Genomic DNA, 24,912 nt, shown 5'->3' on the forward strand with positions numbered 1-24,912 from the left:
AAAGCACAAGCTTTTTGAGGGAGAGGGGAAGGTGGCTGAGGAAAACAAGTCAGGTTAAAAAGCACAATGGCACACAACCCCAGCAATATAGACATATAGGAAAAAAGCATTAAAAAAGCAACAACAAAAAACAAGCAGGTTAAACAAAGCAGGGCATTAGTAACATAGTGAGTCAGAGTTGATCAAAAAAATTTAAAGCACAAAGCAAGACAGAGATTTACAACCACCACAATCAAGATATAGACTGACACTGGCAGGTGATAAAACGGAAGGCAACATAAGTACAACAGTAGGAAAAACTAGGCAGTTGGCAACAGACAAAAAGACAAACCATGTGGATGAATAGACAACAAGATACTCAGGGGAGGGGTTAAAAGGTGAGTTGTGTCCTTGGTATAGTTGTCAGTGGTAAGTCCACAGTCTTGTATTTTGTAAACATTGCATTTCACCCTGCGTTAGTGATAGTAGAGTTTTGAAGTGGTTGCCTTTTACCATTGATGTGGATAGTGCAACTACTAAACAACCTGCTGCTGATCAACATTGTAGTCACTACTTTAAATAGCCACCCTAAACTACATGTCAACCCTTCAAGCAGAACACTCTTACTACAAGATTGCACACAACTTTATCTGTAGGTATTTGAGTTTGGACTCACAGGTTTCAAGTTGTGTAGGTAACTCACTGCAGTGGAAATTCACAATTATTTAAAGCTGTATCCTGTGGAACTCATACCCCTTTTACACAAGCTCATTATTTGTTTACAACAAAAGGCCAACCACAATTGAGTCTACTCATCGAACTTGGTACTTTGCTGACATCTAGTAGTTTAGATGGGCAACTGCAGTTGTGCCGGGAATATGTCAATTCAATGTTCTTACTGTTCTGAACAAAATTTTGTAATATGGCTTTAGAATATCTGTCTGTTATTGTCCAGTGTGCACAGACACCAAGAAAGCATTTTCTCCAGGGTCAACCGTCAGGTAATTTTCGTATCACTAATTAAATCTAATAGATATTGAGCAGTGCTGAGAAAACGCTGGCATAGTCATTTGAATTAGGTTGTTTTTAAACGTTATTTTATCGGTGAGGAAATGCTGATACAAACAAATAAAGTGAATATTTTAGTTTCTGTTATTCGCTCGTACGCCTATTCTCTGAGGTAGCCTAGTTTGCGTACACTACGTTGCAGGCAGAAGCTCGGGGAGTTCAGAGCCTACAAAAGCACTGAGCAGCAGACGGATTCATTATCCCAATGCAGCTTTCCTCTCGGGGCTTAATACTTAAATGCGTTCCACATTAGACGGACGTCACCGTTGGGTCTCACAAAAGCCTGTGTAGGTTTGATTGTTTCAGCAACAATTATGCAGCTGTGATATTGCGGTATATCATTTGAGAGTCACACATGCCCAAGATGTAACATATGAGAAAGAGAGAAACTATCACATGATCATTACATGATACAGATTTAATAACACCCTGATAATTGTTGCCTTTCCGACTATGATGTAGTAGAATTCAACATGGTATGATTTTGACTTGACCAAATAATTTTTATTGGGTTTTTATGTCTTGTGCTAGAGTATAATTCTGTTAATGCCCAATAACGTAATCATATTTATTGATAACTCAATACATTGACCCTTGTTCCTCTTTTATCCTGCTATCAAGGCCTCATGATATCCCTGTCCCATGATAAACAGAATAAAAACATACTTCCAACCACATATTTTCAAATCAATTGACTAATTTACAAAGAATAGACAGACTTTTCAGGTGATGCTTTTTCCTGAAATACTTGAAACGGTTCCTCTCACACTTGGGTTCTGATCACATACATATTACACATACACATTACATAAAAAAGATGAGTGCTCATTTGCCTTGATAAATAAGTAACCTAGGTTTTAGCCCCAGTCAATCTCTACTAACAATCACAGAGCCCATAAACATGTATTTATGCTGATGGCCCCTACTGTTGGTATCTCTCGATTCTCTGATCAAAGGCAACTGTCTTTACAGTGCTGGGGTCACAAAGCGGTTTGGGAACTGAAAGTTACATAAATGTTTTTCTGTCATGTCCTACTGATTGCCTGAGTAGCCGAGAGGAAGATCACAGTTGTGCATCCATGGCAGTATGTGGCAACCAAAGAGTTGAACTCATTGTGGGAGTGGTCCGTATATCAATACGCCTTCTCTTGTCCGCAGTAATTAGACTTTTATTGAATTGAGAAAACAGAAAATAAATCAAATTTCACATTCGTATTCCGTATCACCATAGAGGCTGAGTGGTTGAAAAATGTTTGCCCTTCCGCTCACGGGAAATCTTTTCGACCGGGCTTAAATCAAGGACACACCACACCTACTGGCAACATTTCCCTGTTCATAATTAACACAATTATAGAAACAAAAAAAACAAACAAAGCCTAAATACAAGTTTCTCCAACACATTTCACATATTACGATTGTAGATAAAGGGTTCCAACACTCAGGCCCCTAATTGACCTTTATAAGGCAATTCATACATGTAGACATTTATCAAGAGCCATACGTCAAGTCATGCCTTTCAGAAGACGCAGCTTTGTAATGGGCCTTTCCAATGTTCCATTCTGTGTCTGGATATCAACGAGCCGTACAGATCCTCTTTTGTCAGGAACAATATCTGTGATGCGCCCCATAGGCCAGGAGTTGCAGGGTAATCTTTCATCAATAAGCACTGGCTTCAGATTTTCTTTCACTTTGTTCCATATCTGTCTCTCCTGCATCCATCGAAGGTACTCCAGTGTCCAACGTTTCCAAAAGAGGTCTGATAAGTATTGAACCATATTCTGTAATAGGTATCCCCTTTCTCAAAGAGTCCAGGTGGAAGAGAGGACATCCCTTTCATTTGGACCAGGTGGTTAGGTGTTAAGGGTTTGGGGTCTTTTACATCTTACATTTAGCAGACGATCATATCCAGAGCAACTAACAGTAAGTACAGGGACATTCTCCCCAAGGCAAGTAGGGTGAAGTGCCTTGCCCAAGGACACAACGTCAATCTACATGGCCAGGAATCAAACCAACAACCTTCTGATTAACAGCCATTCTGATTGACGCCCTAACCGCTCAGCCATCTGACCCCCATCTTCAAATATCACTGAAATAGGACAGTCCTTGATGATTGCCTTCACTTTGCACAGAGCTGTTTGGAGGCTTTCATCCAGGGTTTGTTTTAAATCATGTTTTGATTATTCGGATAAGGCACTCCCATGCTACTCCTTGATGAGGCCTGTAAGGCAGATTGAATGTCCACTTGATGCCTTTTCCATGAATCAAATGCCAGATCTTATCAGGGTTTAGGTGCGCCAGTGCCTCTCAAAGTTCAGTTTTATTGCCGTGGGTAGGCTACATTCCATTCCATCGTATTATAGATTATCAACAAACAGCGCATTCGCTGGTCTTATGAACCAGTGGAATCCTAGCAGTCCAAGTGGCGCAACAGCTGATCAATACGGTATATATTGTATGGTGTTAATTTGGTAAAACAGATTTAATTAATATTAAATCTTATGAGACTCCCTATTAACTATTGATGTGTTAAAGATCAATGTATAATTAAGAACCTTCTGAGTTATGTATTAACATGATGATTCATGCATTAGTTAAAGCATTAATGAACGCTCTTTAATGCACCCTTATTGTAATGTGTTACCGTTAATTTCCGTACCCACGGTAAGTATCTCTCAGTTGATTATCTACGTAGCCTAAGTGTTAAATGGATTCTATTGTTCATACTTCCTGTATGATCCACTTTAGTGAATCAGTACATAAATGAACAGCTTTTAAGCTTACTTTGAAATCATTTGGATGGGAAAGCTCTAAGCGTCTAGTGAAAGATGATATGATGGGGAGCCAAGAGGGGTAGACATTTCGGTAAACACCCTCTAAACTGGTTTTCTTGCTAATTACATCCTTTGTGTCTCCTGGCAACAATTGCTACAACGATTGATGCTTTTATGAAAAACACAGTTTAACAACGTTTGTAGCGTTCATGCAGCAGATGAGTCCGAACACCTCGACAGTCTTCGCATCTTTGCTCTCGGACACTCCAGTGAGAAGATGAGCTAAATGGAGAGGAAGTTGAAAGATGATAATGATGGTTAGTCTTGTTAACAACAAAACACTTTTTGTCCTACAGGTTTTTGTAGTTGGTTGCTCAATGGACAAAAACGCACGAATTGTAAGCAGAACTAGAAATTATGAAAAGTATGTAACCGACCAAACTCCCAGAGCCCTAAGACAGCAATACGAATGTCGCTTTCATTTCCACCGAGCATGTTTAAGCGTTTCCTTGTCTTGTCGTTGTAACATGACCCTCTACTGTGCTGCATTGGATCCAACCTCTGAATCCAACCTCACAAGATGCTGCTGATATTTTGGGCTGGTCATATGGTAGGATCGTATGGAAGGATTAGAGTTGAGAAGGGAGGAGCATTTGAGAGTGATTGATCAGCAAAGCTGAGATGCAGCTGGCTCTTTCAGTGGACTAGTGTCAGAGCAACTGCTTGCTCTCTTACTCTGCCTAATATTGCACCTGAGATCAGGGATGTGAGGAGAGAGTTAACATGTTGTATGGTAAGTGTGGTTGACAGTTTTAGAGATTGATTGGACAATGGCTGTTGTTATTGTAATTGTGGTCATCATCTTCTTCTCCTCCCTCTTTCCTATTTTCTCCCTGTTCTTCTCTTTCTTCTTTTTCTTCTTCTACTTTTCCTTGTCTTTTCTATCTTCATCTCCTCATCTTCCAGAGAGGGATGTGTGACCTTGCAAGTGTCTGTCATATGATGTTGCCATGATCACATCTGTGCTTTCTTCCTCACTTCTGCTGCTACCTGCTCTTCCAAGTAGAACAGATATCAGTGGATTTCTCATCCAAAGAGATGTTTCTCAATTCGAACAACAAAGTCCATCCAAGTGACGTCAACCAACTTGGGAATATTACGCTTAGCAGACTCTTAACTGGCATCCAAAATGTGAGTCAAACATTCACCTCTCAATAATGTAGAATATCAAGATACATGTCATATCTAATGTCATATGTAAATATGCATTAATAAAATGTATGTGATCAGTCTGATGATGTTGTCATGATAACATTAACTTCAGTCTCTACCAGCCTATCACCTATTGAAGGGATGTGCCTTGTCTCCGTTCCAGCATGAGAAAGCTTTGCTCAGCGGCTCCCCTGCTCTGGTCTGGCTGCTCTGTGTCGTCACTGATGCAGTCTAGTGTTTCAGCCTCTGGCTTTACAGCTTCGTACTGCAGCTCCTCTCGTTCCAGCAGTCCAGCCTTCCGGCCCTGCAGCTTTCCAGTCCCCCTAGCCCTAGCCCTAGCCCTAGCCCTAGCCCTAGCCCTAGCTTCAGCCTTCCAGACGCCGCCCTAGCCCTAATTCCATCATTCCAGCCTTCCAGCCCGCCCTGTTCATGTGATTATTGGGAAGCTGTGATGGACCCCAGCTGTGGCCAGTCTCATCCCAGTAGTGACTCAGCGTCTGAACACCTGTCTCTGTCTCCATCCTTCAAGGTGAACTCACTGGCACCCTGGATCAGGGATAAAATCAACAAGAAGGAGTGCTGCTTTTACATTGAGGATGGCAGGTAGGCTGTGCTTTTCTACAGAGGATGGCAGGTAGCTTGTTGGTTAGGTCTGTAGAGGGCTGGGTTTGTTGATGTTGTGGTGGTGGTGCATCTGCATGAAAGTTCAAGTTCAAGTCTTTTATTTGTCAGGTACACAGAACAACACAAGGTTAGACTGGGCACTGAAATTCTTAAGACAAGACAACGCAAGCACCTGGCATAACATAACATATAAGTACACGGAACATAATTTACATCTATGCTGAGCTTAAATAAGTGAAACTTCCTAAATATACAGATAGCAATAAATAATCGACTATACTAACCCTAATACTAAAACTTCCTAAATTACAGATAACAATAAATAGTTCATTATACTAACCCTAAATGCACATAAAACCTTTTTCAACCCTATAACCTATTCTAACCTAAGTGGAGTACAGTACAATAGTGCAAATTTGCAGATCAGTGACTAAGTCAATGACCATACAGGAGCCTGAGGCGAGGTTCAGTGAGGTACAGTAGTGCAATGTTACTGATAGTGCAACCAGTAGCTGAAAGTGACAGAGTATAAGTGACTAGTGTGCAGTAAATCAATGTCCATATCAGTGTCCATTCAGAAACCTGATGGCCCTTGGGTAGAAACTGTTGTCCAGTCTGTGTGTGCGCGACCGGATGCTGCGGTAACGCCTGCCAGACGGCAACGGGGTAAAGAGACTGAAGGATGGGTGGGAACAGTCTCTTAGAATCCTGCCGGCTTTCCTTAGGCAACATGTGTGGTAGGTGTCCTATAGGGCTGGGAGCTTCCTGCCGATGATGAACTCAGCGGCAGTAAAGTGTAGACAGTAATATCCTGAAATCAATTAATACACTAATAGGACATAAAATATATGGTGGATGTGGATTATGACTCAGTGTCATACAAGTTAATCTAAATGGTCTCCCAGTGGTCATGGATTTTTATGAACTTGTACAGTGTAACGCTTACCTCTCAGACAGTCCAGTGTTTCCCACACCTGTCCACCAACTCCAGTTAGTTCGACACACACCTGTCCCCCCATCCCAGTTAACTTGACCCACAAGCTAACTGGGGTTAAGCTGACTGACGCTGTTGTCCCCACAGTGAAGGGGTGTGTAAATGTGGCTACCAGAAGGACCAGCACACCGACGAGGCCATCAAGCCAGAGGAGTTTATTGGAGAGACGTGGGACCAACACAGACACACTCGAGAGGTTCCTACCGACGCCTTTGGAGAAATTAGTTTCAGAGGGTCAGGAAAGAGGACGGCCAAGGTGTGCATGCACAACCATTAACATCATTGCGAGTGCTGTTGTTTGGTCACGTCGTTGTGTGCGTGCGCACATGTGCTTGTGTGTGTTGGCGTGGACGGTGTGCATTTACATGTAGGTTAGTGTGTCTTAGTACATACAACATCAGCATGCGCTTTGTGTGTGTTTGTATGTTTGTGTGTGGCTGTGTGTGTGTGTGTGTGTGTGTAGTATGTGCGAGTGTCCCCAGACACGTCGACTGAGGTGTTGTACCAGCTGATGACTGAACAGTGGAAGCTCCGTCCTCCCAACCTGCTCCTGTCAGTCACAGGAGGAGCCAAGAATTTTTACATGAAGCCCCAACTGAAAAACCTGTTCCGTCGAGGCCTCATCAACGTGGCCCAATCCACAGGTCACTCTCACCCCATGCGTCGAATTAAACAGTCCCCAGCCTCTCTTTGCCCTCCTGTTTAAAATAGTGTTGTGTTCGGTTACGTTTTGCAGATTTTCTACCTAGTTGTGCTAAGTTTCACACCAAATAGAAACATATTGGATTGTAACTGATCTCAAAAAAGCGAACTTTAGTGACATACTAAATGAATGAAAAGTACAAAATAAGTGTCTTGTCTCATCTTACTGTGTAGGGGCATGGATCGTCACAGGGGGCACCCACACGGGTGTGATGAGGCACGTTGGCCACGCCATGCGAGACTACACCCTCAGCAGCGCCTCCAGAAAGGGCCAGGTGGTGGCCATTGGCGTGGCAACCTGGGGAACCATCCACAACAGACACAAATTGGTGCACCCACAGGTACAGTTTTCATACTCTATTAAGATGTTTCCACTGATCATCCTTGATGTTTCTACAACTTGATTGGAGTCCACTTGTGGTAAATTCAGTTGATTGGACATGATTTGAATGTGTATAAGGTCCCACAGTTGACAGTAACATAACATAACAACGTGGAAAAAGTGAAGCGTTCTGAATACTTTAAGGATGCACTGTACATACAAACCCGATTCCCAAAAAGTTGGGACACTGTACAAATTGTGAATAAAAAAGGAATGCAATCATTTACAAATCTCATAAACTTATATTTTATTCACAATAGAATATAGATAACATATCAAATGTTGAAAGTGAGACATTTCGAAATGTCATGCCAAATATTGGCTCATTTTGGATTTCAGGAGAGCTACGCATTCCAAAAAAGTTGGGACAGGTAGCAATAAGATGCCGGAAAAGTTAAATGTACATATAAGGAACAGCTGGAAGACCAATTTGCAACTTATTAGGTCAATTGGAAACATGATTGGGTATAAAAAGAGCCTCTCAGAGTGGCAGTGTCTCTCAGAAGTCAAGATGGGCAGAGGATCACTAATTCCCCCAATGCTGCGGCGAAAAATAGTAGAGCAATATCAGAAAGGAGTTTCTCAGAGAAAAATTGCAAAGAGTTTGAAGTTCTCATCATGTACAGTGTATAATATCATCCAAAGATTCAAAGAATCTGGAACATTCTCTGTGCGTAAGGGTCAAGGCCGGAAAACCATACTGGATGCCCATGATCTTCGGGCCCTTAGATGGCACTGCATCACATACAGGAATGCTACTGTAATGGAAATAACAACATAGGCTCAGGAATACTTCCAGAAAACATTGTCGGTGAACACAATTCACCGTGTCATTCGCCGTTGCCGGCTAAAACTCTTTAGGTCAAAAAAGAAGCCATATCTAAACATGATTCAGAAACGCAGGTGTTTTCTCTGGGCCAAAGCTCGTTTAAAATGGACTGTGGCAAAGTGGAAAACTGTTCTGCGGTCAGACGAATCAAAATGTGAAGTTATTTTTGGAAAACTGGGACGCCATGTCACCTGGACTAAAGAGGACAAGGACAACCCAAGTTGCTATCAGCGCTCAGTTCAGAAGCCTGCATCTCTGATGGTATGGGGTTGCATGAGTGCGTGTGGCATGGGCAGCTTACACATCTGGAAAGGGACCATCAATGCTGAAAGGTATATCCAAGTTTTAGAACAACATATGCTTCCATCCAGACGTCGTCTCTTTCAGGGAAGACCTTGCATTTTCCAACAGGACAATGCCAGACCACATACTGCATCAATTACAACACCATGGCTGCGTAGAAGAAGTATCCGGGTACTGAAACGGCCAGCCTGCAGTCCAGATCTTTCACCCGTAGAAAACATTTGGCACATCATAAAGAGGAAGATGCGTCAAAGAAGACCTAAGACATTTGAGCAACTAGAAGCCTGTATTAGACAAGAAAGGGACAACATTCCTATTCCTAAACTTGAGCAACTTCCCTCCTCAGTCCGTTTGCGTTCGTGACGTTTGCAGACTATTATAAAAAGAAAAGGGGATGCCATACAGTGGTAAACAAGGCCTTGTCCCAACTTTTTTGAGATGTGTTGATGCCATGAAATGTAAAATCAACTTAATTTTCCCTTAAAATTATACATTTTCTCAGTTTAAACATTTGATATGTCATCTATGTTGTATTCTGAATAAAATATTGACATTTGAAACTTCCACATCAATGCATTCTGTTTCACAATTTGTACAATGTCCCAACTTTTTGGGAATCGGGTTTGTACATACATACATGCATGCATACATCTTTCCATCTAGCCATCCATGTCCACGCCGCAATTTCCCCTTTGGGGGATCGATAAAGTACCTACTACTACTACTAGTATGACGTACGGTATATCTATCCAGCCATCCTTCCACTAAACTTTTCATTCACATTTATCCATCCATGTATTTATTAATTCACCCACCCCATTCTCTTACAAAGATTTTCTAACCAATGTCAACGGGTACTCGATGAGATGGTCCTTCCTCCTCCTCTTCTCCCTCCTGTTCCCCCCTCCCTTCTGCCCCCCCTCTTCCTCCACCTCCTTCTTCTCCTCCTCATCCTCCCTCTCAGGGCCGTTTCCCAGCCAACTACTACATGGAGGTAGAGAACCAGGGCCACCTGTCCTGTCTGGACAACAACCACACCCACTTCCTGCTGGTGGACAACGGGACGCATGGGCACTACAGCGTGGAGATTGAGCTCCGCTGCCACCTGGAGAAACTAATCTCCCAGAAGCTCCTAGGAAACGGAGGTGAGGGCGCTGCTGGCAAATCATTAATACACTGTCAATGACTGCATATTTACTTCTTATGATGTGTGCCTGTGTGTGTCTCCTTTAGAGTCAGGAGTGAACATTCCAGTAGTGTGTGTTGTGCTGGATGGTGGACCAGGCACTCTAAATGTGAGTAACTACTATTTACTTTCTCTATCTTTCTATTCATCTCTCTCATCTCTTTCTATTCTCTCTCTTCTTCCCTCTCTCTCCTTTTCCTCTCATGTTTCATGTCTCTATCTCTCCATCCTCCCTGACCCTGACTGCTACCCCTTGTGTCCGTCTCAGACCATCTTAAATGTCATGCTGAACGCCACGCCGTGTGTGGTCCTGGAGGGCTCTGGGCGCCTGGCGGATGTCATATCACAGGCCGCAGGCCTGCCTCCATCCCGGGTCACCCTAGCTTTCATCCACCAGCTGATGAAGAGGTTCTTCAGCTCAGAGTACGACAACTTCTCTGAGCTCGAGATCGTCCACTGGACTAAGAAGGTAACTCTCCACATGCAGCAAAGTGAGTCCCATCTCAATATCTTTAATTTATTTATTCCTTGATGGACTTGCTGCTCTGATTCTTTTCATCTTTGCTTGCTGAGAATACTTGAGATACTAAGTGAGTTCCTGGTTGCCAGATTCAGGATATTATCAGGATGCCTCACCTGCTGACTGTGTTCCGCATCAGTGAGGAAAAACATGGGGATTTGGACGTGGCCATTCTCCAGGCACTGCTCAAAGGTACCTGTAACATCTGTACTACCACACATGTACTATTATAAAACAAAAACAAAAATTTCGACTTAAATAGCTGTTTCTGATTGGACGAGAGACGTTCCATGAGTTGAATTATCTGACAACAACCCACTCTGACTTTTCACTCCAATAATAAATCACTCCGCGATGAAACATTCGCGTTGATACAAATAAGTAACCATAACAACGGGGACGAGTCAAAGCCTCCATTTACAATTTTGAAAGACTTTAACAAGCTAACTTGTATTTACAACAATGAGTGACTTCAATATTCATTATAACGTATTTGAAAAATGTTTCTTTTCAGAATGTACTGTGTCAGTGTCACGTAACCGCTCATCTCACATCCCATTCTCTATAGACCAATTATCACCCTACGTCACACAACTGTCAAGCAGTCTCAAGTGCGCGTGTCGGTTGCAAAAGACGAACTTCTCCCCGGTCTATTACACTTCGAGTGTCAATCAGGTCATCATATATCTCTGGCCACTGGATTGCAGGGCTTGATATTAACTTTTTGAGGCTCTTGGCCTTTGGACAAATACATTTACGTTTCACTTGTCTATGCACAAAAGTCACTTGACCCCGATACCCTTAAATAGCCTGACCAAGTGATCGGACAAAACTAGTCTGGCTAACGGAGGTCGCTTTCTCAGGCAAATGACGAATTAAACAGGCTCGGTTAAAGAAATCGGAGATGCTGGCTATCTTAAATCAGTCTCATATCTACATTAGGCAGTCCTCCCTGACGTTTCTGGTGTATAATGGAGTGAAATACAACATTGTGCACACTGCCAGTGAGCGAGTCTGACTGAGGCTAACGTCAAAACAGTGTAGTCTCACTCAGATTGCCAGTTTAAACAAATCAGAAAAACAATTGGACCAGCTGGCTAAAAGCAGAATTCCCATATCTCTTGAAAGCTGCCCTGCTCGACTTTTTAAATCTAAAATTGACTGTAAAATTATAAACTTTGTGACATATAACGTGAAGACATGGTTGCCGCTTGACTATGCGGTCTGTACCGGGCGACATTCTCACTCAAATTTCAAGACCTTCATGACCCAAATCAAAATTCTGATGCGACAGATTAATGGGTAATCGCTTTCTCTTTTAAAGGCTGTCCTCCTCGACCTTTTTGGTCTTTTTAAATCTAACTATTTGTATTATCCGTGTGGTCCTTTTGCCATTAAAAATGCTATCCTTTCCCGGTTTTCTGCAGCCACATTGCGCGCGCATCCCGAATGTTTACAAACAAATAATTGGTCTATTCACCTCGCTACTAGTAGTCTAGTCAATCTACTTCAGACGGGCTGCGGCCAACACGACAGCAGTAGCAGCAATTCTACACACGGCCAATTATTTTGATTTTATTTGGGGACAATGACATGGCTCGATAGCTGGCTAGTCTTGTCATTAAACATACTGTCAAATTATAATTACATTTTGGAGAAAATGTCAACTTTGAAGCGGTCATCTCACATACATTTACTATTCAACTCGCTCCACTAGCAGTATGGCCGATACTTTGTTCGTGAAAATATGGATATTGATTTGGGGATAGTGACATGGCTGGTTAGCTAGCAAATCTTCTTGTCAAACATACTGTAAAATTATATTTACCGTTTGTCAACCGTAAATTTTTTTATCGCCTTTGAATCTTGCTAGCATAACGTTAGCTTTCGGGCTAATAGCTCAGCTGACGTTGACACCGGAACTATTTTTTCGTTGCGGAGGAACAATGGCAAAATAAACATTTTTTTTAATCAATAGCTGTATTTAAATGTTAATTGGTTGACTATAAAATTGTTTTATAAAAGCAATATAGTACTCGTGCTCGTACTATATTGCTTTACTATAACACACCTGTAGTACTGTAAGACACCTGTACTACCATACCTGCACTACTACACATGTACTAACACACCTGTACAACTGTAACACACCTGTAACACACCTACTTTAACACACCTGTACTAGCACACCTGTACTACTGTAATACACCTGCATTATATCAACTGTACAACTACTACCACACCTGAGATTCAGTGAGATGTTACTGTCTAAAAATTAACCGTCTGAACACAACTTTCTGAATAATGTTTCCAAAAACAGAAATGTTTCCATGCTGAAAACCGACACTCAGGTTAATGCTTCCCGAAGTGGAATATTGAGTTTGCAATTTTGTCCACTCAGACAGAAGTCATCTGTGATGCAACACACAAGTGAATGCTCATTCATCATCAGTTAATCTTCTGAGTGCATTCAGGCTCAAACTGTCTTGTCCCTGTGTCTTTATTCATCATTCTAACTCAATAAACTGTGATCTAATGCATCCTGTTTGAACAATCTAGCCAATCTAATCTAGAGCAATCTAGAGAGCACATCCATTAATGCCTTAAAAATACCAATACGTTTCCACCAGCACAGTTCCAACACGTAATGATTCTCTGATTCCATTGAGACACATTTGTGGCTTTGTCATACATAATTTACCAAAATCATAAACATACAAACAACAAATAGTTTCAGACATGGACTCTATGGAGAAGGTTTCCAGGACTCTCTACCACACTCTCCAATAACAAACCTAATGGTTCTCTGATTCCATTGAGACACATTTGTGGCTTTGTCATACATAATTTACCAAAATCATAAACATACAAACAAAAAACAGTTTCAGACATGGACTCTATGGAGAAGGTTTCCAGGACTCTCTACCACACTCTCCAATAACAAACCTTCTCAGTTTTAGAAAAGGCTAAATCTGGGTTTTACAAGTGAGTTCGGTTTACTTCAACTCAACTTTCAACTTTATTTATCCTTCAAAAGGAAATTAGTGTGCAGCAGGGGTCAGAAAGACATACACAAACACAGAACAGCGCAAAATGCCAACAACATTACACAACACAGAACACACAATACAGACACACCTTCCCCCAAACCCCATGACAGGGTCCAATTGGGACAGTAATGGCCATTGGCAGGAAATAAATAATTAATTACATTTTAAAAAACATCATGATGTCGGCCAAGTGAATTTAGGTTCCTAATATCCACAGGAATGAAAGAATCTCTGGCACGACCAGTTCTTAACCTAGGTAGCCTAAAACGACCACCAGAGGGGAGCAAATCAAACTCTCCGAAAAGTGGGTGGTCAGGGCAGTTTAAAATGTGTTTAGCCTTACCCGTAACTCGTTTATCGTATATATCTTGCAACTGGGTTTACCAGTTTAGTGTTGAACAACGACTGGATTGGATTTTCACTTAAATAGTTTTACTTCAGAGAGGGTGATGTTGATACTGTAGAAGGCCAGTCAAAGTCCATTCAGCTGCCCCCCCCCCCCCTCCCCCCCCCATAGGATTAATGTATAAATGTAAATTTTAGGATTAATCTCAACATGTTGTATTAACATTCCACCCTTGGCTGCCCCATCCCCCTCAGCCTCCCGGAGCTGTGAACCCCCTGGTGGGGCAGGGTGGGCGGGGCAGCTAGAGCTGGCTGTGGCGTGGAACCGAGTGGACATAGCTGAGAGTGAGATCTTCACTGACAACAGCCAGTGGAAGGTAGGTGGTTGCCCCTCGCTGTAAAATGACTCCATCTTCTACGACATCATTACACAACAACATGACAATATAGAATGTAACAGAAAAGCAAAAGCCCAACAGTTTGGTTTCCTTTACATTTATCAAGCCTTGATCAGAATATTCCAGAAAGTTCTGCTTTAATTATGGGTTGAACTAGATTTGACTGTTGCTCGTTAGTTCTACTGTTCCTCCTTGATCCTGCTTATTTCCTAGGTTCTCATCCTCTCTGTTCCTCCCTGGTTCTCTATCCTCCTAGTCCAAGGACCTCCACCACGCCATGTTCTCCGCCCTGGTGGGAGGCAAGCCGGGCTTTGTGCGTCTGATGCTAGAGAACGGCGTGTACCTGAACCAGTTCCTGGAGGAGGACAGGACCCTCTGTGAGCTCTACACCCAGATGTCCAGCTGCCTGTTTCTGCGCAGGCTGGCCAAGCGTGTCCAGGCCGAGCGCAGACCTCTTGGGGGTCAGGGTTCAGGGGCCAGGGGAGGCAGGAAGCTCACTCTTGGGCACGTCGCGCTTGAGGTGCGCAACCTGCTGGGAAGTTTCACCCAGCCTCTCTACACCCCACCAGCCGGCACCGGTCTGGACATAGGGAGTTTGTCTTTTACAGTGAGTGCTGGTCAACCGAGTACGGTCATGGTTCAACTTTATTTGGTCGCTGTAATGTGCACTGTACCTGGGAAATACCATGTTCCTTGACTCTGACCATTGAAATACTGCAGTACTTTCTACATGTCGCTTCAGATAAAAGGTATCTGGTAAATAAATAACAGGTAAAATAGTGCCTACACAAGTGGGAATTTGATGCAGAAACCTTGGTCTTTTTCCCCAGCTCCCAGGTAAGGACCTGGTGGAGCTCCACACCCCAGGAATAGAGAGGGAGGCAAGTGAGCTCAGAGACCCAGCCAGAGACCTCTTTCTGTGGGCCATCCTGCAAACTCATAAAGAGCTGGCGCACATTGCATGGGAACAGGTATACTGTCACCTGTGAAAATACAACAACCCTACTTTAAGCATGCTCTGCAATTAGTGTTTTGTTTGCACGTATGTATGCATGTGTATGTGCTAGTGTGCGCATGTGTCTGCATACTTGTTGTGTGTGCAGTGTACAGACAGCATAGCTGCAGCCCTGGCAGCTAGTAGGATCTTAAAGAAGCTCCTGAAGGAGGGGGACGAAGGGGAGGAGGCTGTGGAGATGAGAGAGCTGGCCAGCCAGTATGAGAATCACGCCATTGGTAAGACACCTTGACTTTAACACACACCTTGACTTTTCATTGTGTGGGGTGTTATTGCAAATGGGTTTAACCCTTTGTGTACCGTCGTGTCTGTGTGTGAGTGAGTTTGCACTTGTGCATTTGTCGAAACATACATGCCTGAGTGTGTATTCTGTAACGGTGTGTTCGGTGATCCTGTCCTCCTTATCCCCTCCCCCTGGCTCCCCAGGTGTGTTCAGTGAGTGTCATAAGTGTGACAACGAACGGGCTCAGAAGTTGCTGGTTCGCGTGTCTCCGTCGTGGGGCAGAACCACCTGTCTGAGGCTGGCCCTGGAGGCTGACAACAAAAGCTTTGTGGCCCAGCCCGGAGTTCAGGTACTGCTGCAGAGACATGCAGACCTCCCGGGAGGATGGGTACAGCTAAGTGGTGGAGCAATTGCTGAGTAGTACTTACCCTGAGTATTAACAATGATTACTGGAAAATCTTCGGAATGTGCTGACTGCTGCGTTGATGGTCTGAGTGTGTGTTGTTGGAGGGTGCAGGGGCTGCTGACTCAGATCTGGTGTGGGGAGCTGGCAGTGAACAACCCTGTCTGGAGGCTCCTGCTCTGCATGCTGCTCTTCCCTCTCATCAACACAGGCTTCCTGGTCTACAGGTGGGTGCCGACACTGGTCTGGGATCAGTTCCTGTGTTTTCTCCTGCTACCCCTACTGCTGGTCTGGGACCAGTTATTAAATAAAATGCAAATTAATGCATTACCTGTTCTTGCTGTTACTGACGGTACTGGTCTAGGATCATGCTGCTTCTACTAGAGTGGCAGATGATTGTGTTGTACAGACAAGTCTGGATATGTAATTACTTATATTGACCATTTTGTGGCAGTAAAAACCTATGGTAAACAAGGGGGGAACTCAACACACCGGTTCTTTATGTTGGGGACAATGACAGATGTGTGTGTCCTCCTTGTCATTTTCCTATTCTTCCTTGTCCTGCTCCCCTTCAGACGGGATGAAGCTATCCACAGGGAGGAGGAGAGAAGTGAGGACATGGAGACCATGAACGGCGTAACAGGAAGTTGTGCCTTTGACAGGGGGAAGTCTCATATCCTGTAAGAGTGCCATCATTATTTTGTTCCTGAACTATGACTGGAACAGTTTCTATTCTGCCCAATGTGCATTAGGTATACCTGTTACTGTGCTCATCAGGGGAAGTGAATGACAAAGACTCTGTTGAACAGTTCTGAAACAAAGTTCAGCTGTTGTTGGTGCTGTTTTCTAATCACTCTATTAAGATGAATGCACCCTTCACTAAACATGTTCTCAAACCTCCTTCCGTAAGATCCTCCTCTCTCAGCGAGGCCCCGAGTCTGACATCCATGGAGCGTCTGAGCTGCTTGTCCCGGCTGGCCGGCTTCTACTGCTCTCCTCAGGTCAAGTTCTACTGGAACATTGTGTCCTACTTTGTCTTCCTCTGGATCTTCGCCATTGTCCTCATGATGGACTTCTGGAGCACGCCGTCATGGCTGGAACTGCTGCTGTATGTGTGGATCTTCTCGCTGGTGTGTGAGGAGGTCCGACAGGTGAGGCACGGGATGCCACTGTGTGCACGTACACAAATGCACACACAAACTCACATGTACGCACCATAGACTGTATATAGATAGACGACGCTTACATTTACATTTAGTCATTTGGCAGACGCTTTTATCCAAAGTGACTTACAAGAAAGAGCTTTACAAAAGGTTCATAGGTCAATGATCATAAACAACGAGCCCCAAAACCAATGTGGCCAAAACATGAAGCATACATTGTTGAAAGCAAATAAGAGCCAATGGGTAGAACCAGAAAAGCATGTAGTTAAACAAATTACAATTAAACAACATGATCCTCAAAGGTGCTAGTGTACCTGGAGGAAAGCAAGAAACAATAATATAATTCACAGCGAGTGCAAAGTAGTTAAATCAGTTACTAACCAACAAGTGCAACAAGTCCCTCAATAAGTGTAATTGTGTTCCTGGAGGAAATAAACTAACATCTGATCCAACACCGCTCGGAAGGTCAGTACTAGGGTCTTGAATCTGATGTGGGTCGTGATGGAAAGCCATTGGAGGGAGATGAAGAGCAGGGTAACATGAGAGCGTCTGGGTAGGTTGAAGATCAGGTGGGCGCGGGGGGGGGGGGGGGGGGGGGGGGGGTATCTTTAACTGGTGATGTCATTTGGAGCCAGTCTGCACAGTAGTGATCGGGTGGTGGAGCTGTGGTATTGAGGTTCTACCTATACACTCTCCCGACCCAATCGCAAACACACTAACCCCTTTTTATATTGTCAAATAACTAATTAAAAACAAACTGATCAGAAGAATTAGCACTGGTAAACACAAATCAGCGTGATGAAAACAACCTAAAATGACAGAAACCATCTTTGGAAAAGATTTGGTTTGGTTCATGTCCCATCCACTAACATGGAAGGTGAGGAACTTATGACCTATACTGCAGTCAGCCACCAGAGGGTGAGCGAGATGTTTTGGCTTCACTTTTGGCTAGCTGTCATGCCGTCTTTTTTTTTTTTACAGTCAATGGTACGCACTACGCACGCACACACACTCACATGTACGCATGCACACACACTCACATGTACACATGCACACACACGTACACATGCACACAAACACACGCACGCGTTTGTGCACAAACACGTGTACATGTGAGTGTGTGTGCGTAGTGCGTACAACTAATGTGTTGACACACATTACAGTACATCATGACATCAGAAGGTTGTACAGTAAGATGTACCCCTCCTTCTCTTAGCTGTTTCATGATCCAGACGGAATCAGTTTCCACAAGAAATGTCAGATGTACATCAACGAACACTGGAACGCTCTGGACGTTCTGTCTATCCTCCTCTTCATCATCGGCCTGGGATGTCGGTGAGTCCCTCTCCTGATGTACACCCCCCTACCACCAACAAAATGGTAATCATTCACAATGCACTGGCCTGCATGGCTCTGTTGTAATAATGCCTTTTGGCTAATTAGGCATGATTGTACCCCTGGCAGGCTAACCACTGTTGTGTTCTATGCGGGGAAGGTCATCCTGTGTATCGACTTCATCATCTTCTGCCTACGTCTCATGGCCATCTTCACTATCAGCAGAACTCTGGGGCCCAAGATCATCATCGTCAAGAGGATGGTTAGAGGCTAGCGGGCTGGAGAGATGCTGGGGGATGGCTAAGGGATGGTTACAGGTTAGACTAGGGGATCGAAGAGAGGCTAAGGGACGATTAGAGGCACAGCTAGTGTTAGCATAAGCACACACTCAATTCGAGCATTTTGCAGGTATCTGTTCACTCGTCTTGACGTCCCTACCCTGGGCATGTTCTGTGTGTTCCGGTCTAGATGATGGACCTGTTCTTCTTCATGTTCCTGCTGAGTATATGGGTGGTGGCCTACGGCGTGGCCAAGCAGGGCATCCTCATCCACAACGAGGACCGGCTGGGCTGGATCGTCCGGGGGGCCGTCTACGAACCCTACCTCATCATCTTCGGGAACGTGCCCACCAACATCGACAGTGAGTGGAGCCAGACGGATACACACACATAGATCAAGTCTTTTATTTGTCAGGTACACAGAACAACACAAGGTTATACTGGGCACTGAAATTCTTAAGACAAGACAACGCAAGCGCCTGGCATAACATAACATATAAGTACACGGAACATAATTTACATCTATGCTGAGCTTAAATAAGTGAAACTTCCTAAATATACAGATAGCAATAAATAATCGACTAAACTAACCCTAATACTAAAACTTCCTAAATTACAGATAACAATAAATAGTACACTATACTAACCCTAAATGCATAGATGAGAGTATAGTACAAGCCTGGGTTGAGTTTATGCCACATTGGATCTCTATAAACAGGTGCGTCAAAAACTTGGCCTTCAAGTTTTACACCTAATTTAGAATATGCTTTTATCCAAAGGGACATCCAAAGTTATCAAGAATTAGAAGTTCACAGTGACCTCAGTGGTTAGAGCCAAGGAATGGTCTGTATTTTTACTAGACAGTGTACCAATAACATCACACCTACAATATTGCATAATAATATACAATATTACGGCATCACTTTACATTTAGGTTACATTAACAACCATTTAACTACATACTTAATCGTAAAACATTGTAGGTGCAATTGCTTTCTACATGGGATTACTGTAAGTGTCAGTGGTATAAGTAATTACAAAAGTGTAAGAAGGCACAGTATGGGGAAAGGGTGTAAGGTGTGAATGGACGTTGTAAGGGACAGATACAGATAGACAGATTGATCTTATTTTTCTATGTTAGTTGTAACCTAAATGTAAAATGCTTTTCCCCAGATACCCAGTTTGACAACGGCTCCTGCACGGTGAATGGGGACGACCCACTGAAGCCCAGGTGCCCTGTGCTGGATGAGAATCATATGCCCATCTTTCCAGAGTGGCTCACCATCCTCCTGCTGTGTGTCTACCTCCTCTTCGCCAACATACTGCTGCTCAACCTGCTCATAGCCATCTTCAAGTGAGTGTTCCAAATATTTTTTAAAGCTCTCCTCAGTGTGCAGGGAATTAAGATTGTACTTGAAGACCCATTTAAGGGTCCATGTAGTTCCACTTTAATAATGAAGGGCTTTGTAAACTTCCCCCTCACTTTTCCTCAGGGAACAGTAGAGTAAATGGTTTCTAAAATTCTCAAATTCCACAGCTATACGTTCCAGGTGGTGCAGGACAACAGTGACACCATCTGGAAGTTCCAGAGGTACGAGCTGATAAAGGAGTACCACAGCCGCCCCGCAGCCCCCCCACCCTTCATCCTGTTCAGCCACCTCTACCTGTTCATCAGGCTACTGTTGCTCCGCAGATCTCCCCTGCCACAGCAGGAGCTCAGTGAGTAGCACCAGCTACAGCCAACCAACCAACGGACCGATCAATTGGATGATTACCTGAGAGGTGTGTCTGCTTTACATCTTTCCCAGAGGAGGAGCTGAGTGAGAAGGAAGAGGAGAAGCTGCTGTCCTGGGAATCCCTGATGAAAGACAACTATCTAATCTCCACACGGCAGGGGCAGAGCCAGAGCACAGAGAGTCAAATCCAGGACACGGCTAAAAAGTACAGCACCTTGAAAGTGTGTCAGTGTGGCTACAACACAAAAACTCCTGTCTCCAGCAACTTCTCAGTGTTTAGAGACTGATAAAAAGGATGGTAACATAAAATGTGATAGTCGGCCATCTCTTGTATGTCTTTGTTAACACAAACGGTTCCATGTTTGTTTGTTAACGCCAAGTTGGTACCATGTTTGTTTGTTTATGCAGAGTTGGTACCATGACGGAACTGCTTGAGCGGGACGACGAGTCGGAGTCCGTTGCCATGGTGAAAAGGCTGTCCCGACTGGAAGAACAGGTTCTGATCCGTGTCCCAGCTACCCTGGCTTGATCTTTGTCTATCTGTCAAGACTCACCAAATTCTACACAATCAATTATTCTACATGAACATATACAGTATAAAAGTAATTGTGGTGTTTTATTTGCACTCACATATTTCTCATAGTATTTGTAAATATTTGTATTAATAATAATAATAATAATATTAACAAGTATTTGTACATCGTAATTGACCCCCGTCTTGTCTTTGTCAAATAACAATACTATACAAACTTGGTATGAACTAATGTTGTCAGCATAGTAGCCTTTCTGGCATGTCAGAGAAATGTCACATTTCACCTGTTCCTCTGCAGGTTAGGACAGTGTAATAGATAGTCTGTCCTCCTGGTCTCTCCAGGTGACGCAGTCTACCAAAGCCCTGCAGTGGATCATGAACAGCCTCCAGTCTCAGGGACATCAGGCTACGGATAAGGCCCCTATCCTGGGTACACCTCCCTACCTATTTCACCTTCCTGTTTCATTAACGTAAAGTCTCTTTCCACTGAAATATTCACAAACATGTGAGTTAAATGTCATTTAAAATGAATTGCGCGCTAAACTGAACTGTCTACTTTAGCCTCAAGTAGTTCAGTTGGGGATTTGATGAGCCAGGAGACAGAGATGCCCCAGAACCACGTAAACGCCCGCCAGCTCTACTACCCTGACAGTACTATCACCCGCTTCCCTGTCCCCGAGGAGAAGGTGTCCTGGGAGGTGCCTGACTTTAATTACACCCTTACTGGACATGTTAAAACAGGCTTGATTTTTATGACAGCATTACTGAACATGTTAAAACATGTTTGATGTTAATGACAGCATTACGGAATATGTAAAAACATGCTTGATGTTACTGACAGCATTGTTACACGTTAAAACAGGATTTAAATCAATTACAGCATTACTACACGTTACAATCTTTGATTTCCTCACAAGTGTCATTGGTTTGACAGTGGCAATTTTCTCTCTTGTTCCAGGTGGAATTCAGTGTCTACATGCCTCCTGTTTATGTTGCTGTCAGTGAGGGCATGACTGACCAGTGAGTGTTCCAGACAGCCCACATTACCCAAGCTCCAATAAAATACCACTGTGACAACTAAATCTGCCATCACAATCACAATTATTTTATCCTTCACAGAGCAATGGTAGTGACCTTGGATAATTATAGGTAAGGAAACAAACTGACACTGAGAGGAAGCCTGTGAGCCTGCTTCAGTGAGTCCTAATACAGGTCCTAGGAGTGACGGTCTCCACTAACCACTGCTGTTACTGTAGGAACCCTGGGGGAAGGACAGGAGTGATGGGTAGAGGAGCTCTGAACAGCCTGGGCCCGAATTTAATACTAGACCCAGTCTTCACACGGTAGGAGAATTACACACACACACACACACACACACACACACACACACACACACACACACACACACACACACACACACTCACACACACCCTAACCCTAATACTAGACCCAGTCTTGACAAGGTACACACATACACAAGCACACACACTGTTCACACTTTAATCATACACATATACACACACATGCTGTACACAATGCATCACCCATACAGGGATATTACCACACCCTAACCTGGTTGTGGGTGCATTCCCAGGTGGCAAGACAATAAGAGATCTGTACTGGAGTTTCTGGCTGTTCAGGAGAATGAGGGCCAGTGGGCGTTACCCGGGGTGAGTCTAGCTATCCAGCTACAGTGTTTAGCTAAAGTGTGCAGCTACAGTGTCGAGCAACGGTTTTACAATGTCCAGCTACAGTCCAGCTACTGTCCAGCACAGCTGCATGTCTGATCTTGGTTGTGGCACATGACTTAGACTCCTGACACTAGCACATAACAGCACATATAAACCATCAATCCTGAGGGATTGCTTCTGATAGCTGTTTAACATGGGGCTGCAGGGTCCTGTCCAATCAGGTGAACCCCTACCGGAAAGACTGCTGAGCATTCTGGGCCGGACGCTTTATGAGAAGTTAAAAGTGAAAGTGTCAGATGGCAGAACGGTGAGTGTTGTTCCCCGAGAGTGTCAACCTGTCTGACTACTCCACTGCTAGAGAGCACTGGCTAGCTGGAGAACCTGGTGTACCTGTGAGTTGCAGGTGTACGAGGGCTACGTGGATGACTGCAGGAACACGGACAATGCTTGGCTGGAGACAACTGTCATCAACATCCACCTGGACAGACAGGAGGAGCTGATGACTGATCTGAACTGTCTGGTGAGTGTCTGTCTTGTCTCTTCCCCCCTCAAAAGTGTTTATGTTGCATCAGAGGCAGGGTATAGTAATGGCAAAGAGACCATTTAATTATTATTAATAATGATAATAATTCATATTCAAACCAAATGTAAACCCTTGGGTCGGGGTGGGGCCTCTTATGTTCAAATGTTTCTCTCTGATGGATGGTTTGGTCTCCTACCCCTCTCCCCGCTTCACCTATCTCTTTCTGCCCCCCCTCCCCTCCCTCATTCTATCCCCTCTCCTCCCCTGCCTCCTTCTGCCCCCCTCTCTCTCCCTAGGTTAACAGCAGTGTGTGCTCTCCTGAGGGGACTTTTCAGTGGCAGGAGGTAAGCAGCAGGACAGTGCTGTGCTCCTATCAGAGAGAAGCTCTGAGGCAGGTCGCCAAGCTGCATGAAAAACGCTTCTGATGAGCCCACCACTGGAGAGGAAATCATCAAGACCTCTGCTAACCGACACCAATGACAGCTGGCCAACACCAACGACTGCTAGCCAGCATCAACAGCTGCAAGCCAAAACAAACTAGATGAAAATGCTGAGAGCCTACCTCAGGGTCCATACTTTGACTGATGAAATCAGTCAAATCAGTAGGGAGTCAGGTGGCTGAGCGGTGAGGGAGTTGGTCTAGTAACCTGAAGGTTGCCAGTTCGATTCCTGGTCGGTGCACATAACGTTGTGTCCTTGGGCAAGTCACTTCACCCTTCTTGCCTCGGGGAGAATGTCCCTGTACTTACTGTAAGTCGCTCTGGATAAGAGCGTCTGCTAAAATGACTAAATGTAAATGTAAATCAGCTCTGTCTCAATGCATGCCTGAAAGTGTATATTTACGCAATACAAGCCATATTGGAAGACCGACATAGGTTTAAGTTGGTATTACTGAACTTATCAAGCCATATAAACGAGTAGCCTATGACAGACGGTAGGAGGTAGATGGTACTACTGAATAATGAATGCATTGAAACAGACCAGAAGTAACTTATGTGGCAAATAGTAGTGGTTTTACCTGTCACAGTATCACGTGATGTTTTTCAGATTTATGTCTAAAGTTCATAGTGTCAACTATAGTTGATTCAGTTGTCGCCTGTGTAAAAAAATTGACTACATTAAGCCTTTAGCCTTAAACACATAAATATATCAAAACTAACGTTTTTCGTATTGTGTTCCAAATACTTTTGGAGGGTATTGCTTTGCACCTGCAAACATTTGCATTCGCAGAAACATTCTTCAACTACTAAGAAGCGCTCCCGGGTTTCAGAGTCAGATCATGCGCGCTTATTGGTCGGGGACAGGGTGGCCAGACATACTGCAGTATCGGTTTCACTCCCCGTTTTAATTCCACATTCTACAGTATCTCAAACCAGTTTCTGGTTTGTGTGTGTGCTATTTGTTTTTTTATTATGATAGCCTATAGCCTTGTTTTTCATACTGAGTGTGTGTGTGTGGTTTTGCCAATCTTCCCAGTTCGAAGCACAAAATTATGATTACAAAAATGTATTTGTCATGATATTTACCTGAGCATAGCACACAAGCTAGCTACTTAACAGTAAATTAACGTAATATCAGGCTTACATGGTATCGGCACAATGGCGCATGGTCCTCGAATCTATTTTTATCCAGTCAAACACTTACACGGGT

General features: G+C 43.8%; 1 protein-coding gene across 1 annotated transcript; it reads left to right on the forward strand.

Annotated features, from left to right (window-relative positions):
* The first annotated feature begins 323 nt into the window (after window positions 1-323).
* Window positions 324-23,939, forward strand: trpm2 (transient receptor potential cation channel, subfamily M, member 2). The gene is made up of 34 exons (XM_047047005.1): window positions 324-377; window positions 4,885-5,009; window positions 5,560-5,633; window positions 6,736-6,904; window positions 7,112-7,292; window positions 7,525-7,691; window positions 9,829-10,009; window positions 10,098-10,159; window positions 10,319-10,519; window positions 10,660-10,762; window positions 14,221-14,342; window positions 14,620-14,970; window positions 15,194-15,334; window positions 15,467-15,596; window positions 15,805-15,950; window positions 16,119-16,231; window positions 16,580-16,684; window positions 16,915-17,155; window positions 18,384-18,502; window positions 18,632-18,764; window positions 18,971-19,142; window positions 19,954-20,134; window positions 20,318-20,499; window positions 20,589-20,721; window positions 20,925-21,012; window positions 21,391-21,478; window positions 21,610-21,746; window positions 22,007-22,068; window positions 22,168-22,197; window positions 22,305-22,391; window positions 22,643-22,718; window positions 22,945-23,046; window positions 23,143-23,259; window positions 23,559-23,939. Exons 2-34 carry the CDS (start codon window positions 4,917-4,919, stop codon window positions 23,685-23,687), a joined length of 4,416 nt encoding a protein of 1,471 aa, XP_046902961.1. The 5' UTR covers window positions 324-377; window positions 4,885-4,916; the 3' UTR covers window positions 23,688-23,939.
* Window positions 23,940-24,912: the final 973 nt, after the last annotated feature.

This window comes from Hypomesus transpacificus, chromosome 23, assembly GCF_021917145.1.
Source record: "Hypomesus transpacificus isolate Combined female chromosome 23, fHypTra1, whole genome shotgun sequence".
NCBI lineage: Eukaryota > Metazoa > Chordata > Actinopteri > Osmeriformes > Osmeridae > Hypomesus > Hypomesus transpacificus.